The 10,050-nt window shown below is 42.5% G+C and overlaps 1 protein-coding gene across 1 annotated transcript in view; it reads right to left on the reverse strand.

Moving 5' to 3' along the window:
• The window catches only part of LOC115265163 (uncharacterized), a 59,837-nt gene extending 52,624 nt beyond the window's left edge, over positions 1–7,213 (reverse strand). Inside the window, exon 1 of the mRNA XM_062847846.1 lies at positions 5,727–7,213. Within this exon, the coding sequence (XP_062703830.1) occupies positions 5,727–7,213 (1,487 nt within the window). The remainder of the gene's footprint in view (positions 1–5,726) is intronic.
• Between the last annotated feature and the right edge of the window lie 2,837 nt (positions 7,214–10,050).

The following is a 10,050-nucleotide window of genomic DNA, read 5'->3' on the forward strand; positions in this document are numbered from 1 at the left end:
TTCTGGAGGAATCCATGGGGAAATCTTTAGAGGTATCTCAAGAAGAGTTTGACGTGAAGAAATCACAGCTGCCATTCTTGGAGGGATTTCGAGAGCAATATCTGAAGATATCATTGGAGGAATTATTGCAGGTGTATTTTTTTTTTAGAAAAAAAAAATCGCTGGAGGAATTCATGAAAAAAAAATCTTGGAGAAATCCCTGGACTAAGCACAATGGAACATCAGGAGGACAGGACTTCCTGGAGGAATCCTTAAAGGGATTTCTTCTGAAATCCCATCTTGGATTGCTAGAGTATCTCACCAGGCATTCCATTGAATATTGCTGAAGATTGCTTTTGATATTTATCCAAGGACTCCTATAGATATTCATCTTGCGATTCCTCCAGAGATTTATTGTATGATTTCTTTGAGAATTTCTCTTGGAATGACAGCAGATATCACTACTAGGATTTTTCCTGGAGTTCTTGCTGGGATTTCTCAAGCATTTTCGGCTGGGATTTCTGCAAAAAATACTCTTTGAAGTCCTCCAAGAATTTCGGGAAGATTCCCAGCAGAAATTGCCTAAAAAATCCTAGTAATACTGTCTGGTGAATTCTACCAGACACTTCAGAATAAATCCCAACAGCATACCAGGTGCATTTGAAGCGAGAATTTGTCACACGGAATATCAAGTTGATTTTCAATAAGAATTACTGGCGACAATCTAAGAAAATTTCTGAAGTTATCCTTGAAAAAATACATGTCTCAGTTGTAATCACTAGTGTTTTATTTATTTTTTAGTCGCTCTTCTAAACAAATGCGAGAAAGAAAAGAATGAAAAAGAGGCACTTGCCACTTCTGGTGTCGGGCCATTTGGCCGAATGCCATCTGGCCAAATGGGTCGTTTGGTCTAATTAAGATCAATAGAATCCAGAGGAAGTTTTTGATATTGTAACTGCCAATGTGCTCACCAGGAATATTTCCTTTTTATACTCAAAGGCTACTCTTTCTAGTTTTGCCACTCAAGGATTAGTTGGCGTTCAAACTGCAAATATTATATCAAAGATTTTTCTTTCTTTGAATCATAGGTTGTTCATTCGATTTATTCTGATGTGGAAAACAGTAACATGGTCATTTAAGTTCCTCATTTTTTTCGGCCAAATGGTATTCGGCCAAATGACGTTCGCTCAAATGGCGATAGGCCAAATGACCCGGAACCGAAAAATTATTTCATCCTGCTCTTTTTCGTGTTTATCAAGAATAATGAGCTTGAGCTCGGGCGGTTAGTGCGTCCTACTCCAGTAGTACCGCCAGACCAGCTACACTTACTCTAGGATTTCTTTTATTTTTAGACGACTATGGCATCTGCCACGCCAGGTTGTAGGGAAAGGGGATAGAAGTGATGATTGCAATCGTTTGTAGCCGCAGCAGATCGAATATACCTCTGCGTCTGCATAAATTCATGTGGATATTGGAGTGTTGGTGAGATATGATTGACACAGGGTTCACACATTGGTGCTTGCATGCCAGGCGTAAGGTGAAATATAAGTGTGTTTATTTCTCTGAAGATTTTGTGGTTCAGTTCGCAAGCTTGCATAACTCGTAGGCGTTATATGATAGATTGAAACTATGCTGTGCATGTTGGAAGGAAGAGAAATGGCTTTTTCAACCCGTTTTTGTTCTAGCGATGGCTATGAACATGTGAATATACATGAGCTGTTTAGAGAGGAGGGTGAAAGTATATAGAAAAATAAAAAGTAGAATGGAAGGGACGGGCCAGGGATTGAACCCAGGACCTTCTGCATACAAATCAGAGTTCAACTGTAGCGATACATAAAGCTACTAATTTTTGCGCCGCAGTCTTAAGGAATTAATAAGAACCTTTACGACTTTTTTCAATGTTTAGGCTCGAGCTCGAATACAGTTTTCTTCAGACTTTGACTCAGACTCAGATTCCGAAGAAGACCTCCAAGTCAAAACGTTGCGAAAAATCTGAAACTGTCGTTTTAATTCCCAAGGAATACAGTGCCGAAATTAGATGTGCATTACATATGCCTTTTCTGAAATTCTTCCAGAAATGCTTCTGGAGTTCTGCCAGATGTACTTCAATTTTTCACTGAAATTCCTTAGAGCTAGTGCAAAGTTTTCGATAGAAATCTTATCAACATTTTACCAAAGGTTTCTTACACCTATAAAAGATCCAGAAGGAGCATCTTAAAATTTTGATGAGAATGTACAGGAAGTTACTAATAATAATTCTGCATTCTTCCAGGCATTTTACCACATTATCTGTTGTAATAACAACGAGTCTGTTCAATCAAACTTTACTAAGTGTATATATTAGGTGACTTCACTTTTTCACGTGATTTTTTAATGCTTTCTTTTAACAGACACACGTTTACAAAATCTTCGCTAATCCTTCACACGTATACAAGTGCCACACACTTGGGTCCATATCAATCAAGTAATCCCCTAGGAAGCACCGTGCAAATCACCTAAGGCCCTTTGTCACCCTTCGCTCGTCAGCCGTCACTCTGAGCGCGTAATCCTTGCTCCCACGTCGTAGTCTTCCTCGTTGTCAGTACAAACCGTGGATGGTGGATACTGGTTGCCACAGCTCCAACCCAAGTGGGGCGACGATAAATCCGTGTCACTTTTAGCACGCCCCCCATTTGCGTTAGGGTTCAACATGAACCAACCGTCTAAAAAAGGACGTGCGCCATCCACAGAGAAGGGTACATCTCAACTCTCAACGAAATTCAAAATCAAAACTCGACTGACAGCGACAAGCGAAAGGGGGGAACCACTTAACCCCATTTTCCTGGACGCGCGCGTGAATCCTCGGTTCATCCTTTTCACGAGACGACAACGAAGACGACGACGACGACGACGGGTTTGACATTTTGAATGGGGAAAAGCATCCGAACAAAAGAAAGTTGTTTTTCCGTGTCGTCATTGTTGTCGCCCTCCGATTGAATCCCATCGCAAGCACACACTTTTGAGGACCGCACCGTCCTTATTTGCCGAATAGCCTCCTATGAATGGTAAGCAGCGAAGACAATACGTAAGCGAAAGGTTAAATGGTGGGGTGAGGAGGGCGCATTATGCGTGTCAAGTTCGCCTCGAAGGCCTTTTTGCTGGCGGGCGCTTTGTGCTTTCACGTGGTTCCCGCTTCTTTTTTGGTCCATAAATAAAATGAAAAATTCATATACGTTTTTCTTCAAGTGGGTGTTTTTGCACGTGTGGGAGCTTCAAGTATGTGATGCATGGGAGGGAGTGCAACTAGTAGCTGGCTCGGATACCTATGGCATGTAGGTGGATGCTGCTAGTTTCAAGGAGAACAATAGACCGGGAGATGTAGTTGGCATTCTCTTGAATCAATGACAGTTCTGATTTCAAAAGGAGCAAAGTATTACCATGAATTGAAAAACTGCTCCATGTACATGACTTCGACTGTAAAACTTACTTGATATAGCGGTACTGAGAGGTACGAGAGAGGTGAGGGATTTCAGTACGATAAAGAGCAAGACGAAGGCAAAACTTGTTGAAAGTTTCTTCGAAAGGAACGAAGACATTTTGTACTTAGATTCTTTATTTCTTCTGTGAAATATGATTGCACAGTGGAGAATAGATTGAAAAAAGGGGAAAGAAGGGGGTGGGTAGCATGACAACTGTTGTTGATGTAAAGTTGGAAATTCCTTTACATCTTCCGAGCTTATCTTTTCTTTAGAAGGTGTTGACATGCAAAGAATCAGGATTTATGTCTTTTGTGCTCTATCCGTAGTGTTATTGCATATTATTAATTTTTGACGTGTTTTCGTGATTTTTCCAACTATTTATATAATGGGGCTGCTAGTAAGTGTACATCGCGTTCTTTATAAGTCCGGTGTAAATCCATGAGAACTTCTTGATAGAGAACGTCGGAATGGTCCCTATGGCCGGAGTCATTCCGGTGGGTCACTGGGTCAGATATTTATACAGGGATTACATTCCGTGTTGAAGCTGCGCCCATTCTCACTCATCTTTCACTGAACTTCTCAGTTTCATCCACCTTACAATAGAGAATGAGTATAAAGTACAAAGTGCGACTATCTCAGAGACTGGAGATTAAATACGCATTTTTTTTTATATTCAGGCCACAGTCAATGCATACTGGTAGACCCTATTAAGGCGAAACTGGATCCATTTCCTCACCTTTTGGTTTTTGATTTTTAATAAAATAACGAAGCAATATTTTCAAAATCGATTTTCGTACACCTGCACATGTATAGTATGGATCAACGAATCTCCTGAATTTTTCCCTAGTGGAAAAAGTTTTTCGTTTTTGCAGAAACCATTTTTAAACAAAATTGCACAAAAAAATGGTTTCTGCAAAAACGAAAAACTTTTTCCACCAGGGAAAAATTTGGGAGATACCTTGATCCATATTATACATGTGCAGGTGTACGAAAACCGATTTTGAAAATATAGTTTCTTTATTTTTTTTTTTTTTGTGGGAGACTTTACCGCTGTGCGGCATTCGTCTCTATAGCTTTATTTGAAATAATAATAGTTCCTAAATCTTATTGTACAATCCGATGTTTTTCAGATATTTCAATACTTGCACTTCAGTTTTTCTATCGTTTCTTAGCAAATTTTCTAGTGTGTTGGGCAAATTCAGTTCTTGTCGCTGTAGTTTGTAAAGTTCACATCCGATGAGAATGTGGTGAACTGTTTGGTTCCGTCGACAGTGGTGGCAGAACTCTGGTAATTTGTTCTCGAAGATGTGGTGTTTTGTATACCAAGTGTGCCACAAACGCAGTCTGGTCAAAATAATTTGCTCCTTTCTCTTCGGCTGATCACACCATTTTCCATCTTCCGGTTTCACTATTCTCGTAATTTTCCTCTCCGACGCTTCCCATGTCTTCTGATGCGTTTTCCAAATTTCCCCTCGGCTCCAACGTACACTATCCTGGGCTGGAACAAATTTTGTGGCTCTTTCCGCGTTTCTGTTGCTATTCGCTAGGCGATCTGCTAACTCGTTCCCAAATATTCCTGAATGTCCCGGGATCCAACAAAAACTTTGCCTTCTGCTTCCCTTTCAATAGCTTGGATATACGGATGTGCTGAATTTCCTGCTTCTAGCGCTTGAAGACAGCTGGCTGAATCGCTGAATATGACGGATTTACAAATTATTTCTCTAGTGGCTTGGGCTAACGCTGCAGCTTCCGCTGAAAATACCGAACACTGTATGGGAAGGCTGGCTCCACTTCTTGAAGTAGGCCCGACGACTCTAAATCCAATTTGTCCACTTGCAAAAGATCCATCGGTAAACCATTTTTCATGGTTTTTATATTTGTCGTGGACGTGTTCACAGAAGGTGTTCACCGCAAGCTGGGGAAACTGTCCAGCTTTTAGCTTTGCTTTAATTGTCCAATCAATTTTTGGACTCTTCTTAAACCATGGTCTACTGTCGTTTGAAATTCGTTTGCAGACTTGGGGCAGAGTTTCACCTGTCAAGCTTTTGAAGATTCTTTCAGCTTTTACCCACAGGAAAATTGGTTCCAATCGCGTTTTTTTCAAGAACCGAGCAGGCCTTCCTCACAAGTGTTAGAACGGCGACGTATTTGAAAGGCAAACATCCAGATTCAACAACCATGGGCAAAACCGGACTAGTTTTTAGTGCACCTGAGGCTGTCCGAATGATTTGATTGTAGACCGGAGTTAAAACTTCAATGTTTTCTTTCCTTAATAGTTCTATACCATACATCAGTTTTGATGTAATGGTGGCATTCCCTATGTATAGCAGTGTTTTCCTGTCCGCCATCCTCGAAATGGCTTTTAACAGGTTCAGTCGACTCCTACAATCGTCCTTCAGTTGCTTAACGTGTTGATTAAACTTGCACTTTTTGTCGAAGAGAATTCCCAGTATTCTGGTCGTCTTAACTTTAGGTATTTCAGCACCGTCCAAGATGGTCTTCGCTCCATCTAAGTGCCAGTTTTTATGCCGTCGAACCTTACAGCAGTGCATTGTTGTTGACTTTGTGGGTGACATTTGGAAGCCTTTAATTTTGGCCCACTCCTCGATTGCGGTTACAGCCTTTTGAAGTCTTTTCCGAAGAAATCCAACTCGTTTCCCCGTTGCAATAATTACAATGTCATCGGCGTAGACGAAGACTTTAACATTTTTTGGGATGACCTGAAACAGTGAATTCATGGCCAGCAGAAAAAGGGTGACAGAAATAACTGAGTCCTGAGGAACTCCGTTCTCTTGTTCGAAACATCGGGACATCTGACCGCCGAAGCTGACTCTTGCTGAACGCTGCTGCAGAAAGCTTGAAATGAATTTGTTCATTCGGGTTCCTACTTTACTGTCTAAAACTGCCTCCATTATGCTTCTGTGCCACACTCTGTCGTAGGCCTTTTTAATGTCTAGCGTCACTATTTCACAGTGTTCTCCGTTAACAGCGGCCTTCGAAATTATGTCATCAAATTCAGCAAAGTAGTTAGTAATCCCTTTCCCCTTACGAAAAGCGAACTGTCGAGGATGCAGGCTTCCTTGTTTTTCTAATGCTGTTATGAGGCGGTGGTTGACCATTCTCTCCATCGTTTTGCAGACGCAGCTTGTGAGTGATATGGGTCGGAAACTGCTGGCTTCATTTGGCTGCCCTGCTCCTTTTTGGATAGGTATTATGATGCTTTCCTTCCATTTTTTGGGAACGACCCCGCTGTGCCAAATTTGATTGAATGCTGACAACAATTTTTTCTTGCAGTAGAAAGGAAGCCTTTTGAGCATAGGATATCCTATTTGGTCTGGACCTTCTGATGTTCCTGTTGCGTGATCAAGTGCTTGAAACAGTTCATGGATGGTGAAGTCCAGGTTGAGGATAGAATCCTCTGCTGTCTCCAGATTTAGTTCGTTTGCCTCGTGGTGGTCCTTGATTGCTAGAAAGCTTTCAGGATACCCTGCTGTCGCTGATGATTCTGCAAAGAAATCCGCAAGATGGTTCGCTATGGTCATGGGATCACTGTTGTATACGTTGTCAATGATGAGTCCACGTCCTTTGGCCTTTCTTTTCCCACTTAATCTATTATAGTTTTGCCATAGTTCAGAGGTGGAGGAACTACTTGTGAACAGTTGTTGAAAATTTTCCCAGGATTCTGCTTTAGCTGCATCTACAGCTTTTCTCGTTTCGTGCTTCAACGTGTTGAATTCCAGCTTAGCTGCTTGCTTGTTCGGATCGTCGTTTTTCATTTTTCGCAATTTTCGTAGAGCTTTTCTTCGTTGTTTTATTTTAACACTGATATTCTGATTCCACCACAGTTGTTTTTTCCTTCCCGTTAAGCCTTTTGTTCTTGGAATCGATTCCAAGGCTGCCTCAAAGATTCCTCTGGTTATGTCGTCCATGGAGATCTCGGAGTCAACTGGAATCTTCTGGGCTACAATTTCTTCAAATTTGGTCCAGTCAGCATACTTATACAGCCATCTTTTTCTTGAGAGGATGGTTGGGAGCACGGAATGGGACCTGATGTGTATTGGAAAATGATCACTTCCGTGAAAGTCGTCCTCGCAGATCCAATTAAACTTGGAAGCGAGAGAGAGTGAGGCGAAAGAGATGTCTATAGCAGTGAAGGAGCCTGAATTGCAGTGGTAGTGAGTTGGCGATCCATCGTTCAGCGCGACTATGTTATTATTGACTGCCCATTCTAGTAACAGTTGACCTCGTAGATTGGATTTACTGCTTCCCCAAACCTCATGCGAAGCGTTGAAGTCACCACACAGCAAGTATGGTGGTTCAAGGGTTAGTATAAGATCGTTTAACTTACCGATGAGCTCCCGATTGCTTAATGTATGTGGGACGTATATGGAGATTACCGTGATGTTTCATGGCATACCGACTCGGATAATACAGGCGTGTAAACCTGAGTTGTGTGGTATAGCTTGAAACGGGACGTCTTTGCGAACACCAATTCCGGCGATGCCATTGCCCAGGCTCTCTGGGCGGCTGGTTATGAACCATTGATAGTTGTTGAGGAGCTTTTCCGTTTTACACGTCATCATCTCTTGCAGGCATATTGCGATAGGTTGGCGGTCATCTACAATTTTCCGAAATTCATTGTAGTTTTGCCAAACGCTACGGGCATTCCATTGGATGGCAAATGTTTCTCTGTTATCTAGAGATGAGGTTTCAGACGCCGAGCTTTCAGAATCTGGTTGTTGAATGCGATCTGGAGGGAAATTTGATGAGGCGGGAGTGGGATGCTCATTTTGATAATGGTTTATACTTGCCTTAGAAGCAAGTTTTCCCGCACCAGCTGCCGCTATAGGAATGGAGTCGTCTATAGTCAGGGCTGGTGCGAGATCTTGCGAGGGGTTTACGGACCCCACTCCGTTTTGATGACAGTTTGCTGTGGAGTGTTGATATAGATGACTAGGTAATGGCCGGTCAGTCTCTGAAGGTCGTCTTGGGCGCGTCTGGCACGTATCGGTATTATCTTCGTTGGAAACAGTACTTCTTGTGGAGGTGAACGTAACCATGGTAGATGTTGTAATTGAACCGTCTTCTACCAATTGGTAGTTGCTAGTGTTGGGATATATATTACATGGAGAATTTTTTTGAAACTTTTGAAGGATAGGGGAGGGATAGCGTATATTCAAGGGTATGTTTAGATTACTCTGTGATGGCAGACCGGCCGCAGAGATGGGTACACCGTCAACAGGTTGGGGTACTGCGTCCTGGATAGTTTCCCCAGTCAGCTGCGCTTCTTCTAGAAGTGAGGGTGGTACTGCACTTTCCCACTCCTCAAACCGGTCTAGAACATTGCTTTGGTGCGAGGTCTGCTTGGTCGTGAAATTGCGAGAAAGGTTGGCCGTGTTATTGTCGTCGTGGTGATCCAGAATTGTGGTTGCGAAATCGTCCATCGTTCCCTATTTCAGAGTCTGATAAAACCACAACCTGTGATGAACTTTCGCTAGTCATTCTCCTCGTTTGAATCGGACTTCTTCTACTCGTAGTTGCCTTTTTGGGTGGTGGTGACATCCTGGTTTGTTGATGTTGTTGTTGTTGATTGGTAGCTCTTTTCGATTTTCTTCGGCTTTCTTCTGTTCCGGGTTCGCTGTGCAACGATTCCGAACGTCTTCGATCATTATCGAACAGTTTTTTCAAGTTTTCAACTTGAGTCTCCAGCTTTAAAATCGTTTCATCTCTTTCTCGAATCCGTCCTAACAATTCGTTGATTGTTTCTTCTTTGCGATTGTTCTGCTCGATGATCTTACTGACTTGGTCCTCAATCGATTCCTTCTTTGTAAGTTCCTTCTCTAATCTTTCGATTTGATTCTGCTTCTCTTTCATTTGGTTTGCCAGCGCATTGAATCTTGCTTGGTCAAGCCTGGGTTGGGCTGCTACCTGTGCGTAGCTTCCGTTGCCAGCTTCCACCCTTTTTCGTGCATCATCGTATGAGAGGTTGAAATCAATTCTGGTGCGAATTACGTCAGCTTCCGATTTGTACACCTCGCATTGCCGACTTGTTCGTCGATGTGGTCCTTCACAGTTGCAGCAAAACGGTTCGTCATTGCATGCTTGCATATCTTCGTGATTTTTAGAGCAAACGTGACACAATTTCGGGTTTGGACAGTTTGTTCTCCCGTGACCGTATTGGAAGCATTGGAAGCATAACAGAGGGTTCGGGTAGTAGGGTCGTGTTTCTACTCGTAGTAATCCAACTTTGACTGTTTCGGGGAAGATCGGACGGTTGAAGGTTAGGATTATTGCTCGGGTTGGTTCCTTGTTCGTCTTAAGGATTCGTCGTGCCGCAGTAACTCCTTGGGGATGTAGCTGTTCTACGATGTGCTCCTCGCTTTTCTTCATCAGATCAAGAGATATTATCACACAACGACTCGAATTAAGGGTTGGGTGAAGCTTGATTTCTATTTCCGTACCATCACAGAGTTTGGACATCTTCAGCAGTTTTTCCACCTGAAGCGGTTTTCTCGTACGTAGCACGTAGCGACTACACTGGGCTTCGCTTTTAGCTGACTCGATTGGTCCAACAAGGTCTTCAATACTCTTTCCGATTATGAAAGGCTCGGTT

Source organism: Aedes albopictus, chromosome 2, assembly GCF_035046485.1.
Source record: "Aedes albopictus strain Foshan chromosome 2, AalbF5, whole genome shotgun sequence".
In the NCBI taxonomy this organism is placed as follows: Eukaryota; Metazoa; Arthropoda; class Insecta; order Diptera; family Culicidae; genus Aedes; species Aedes albopictus.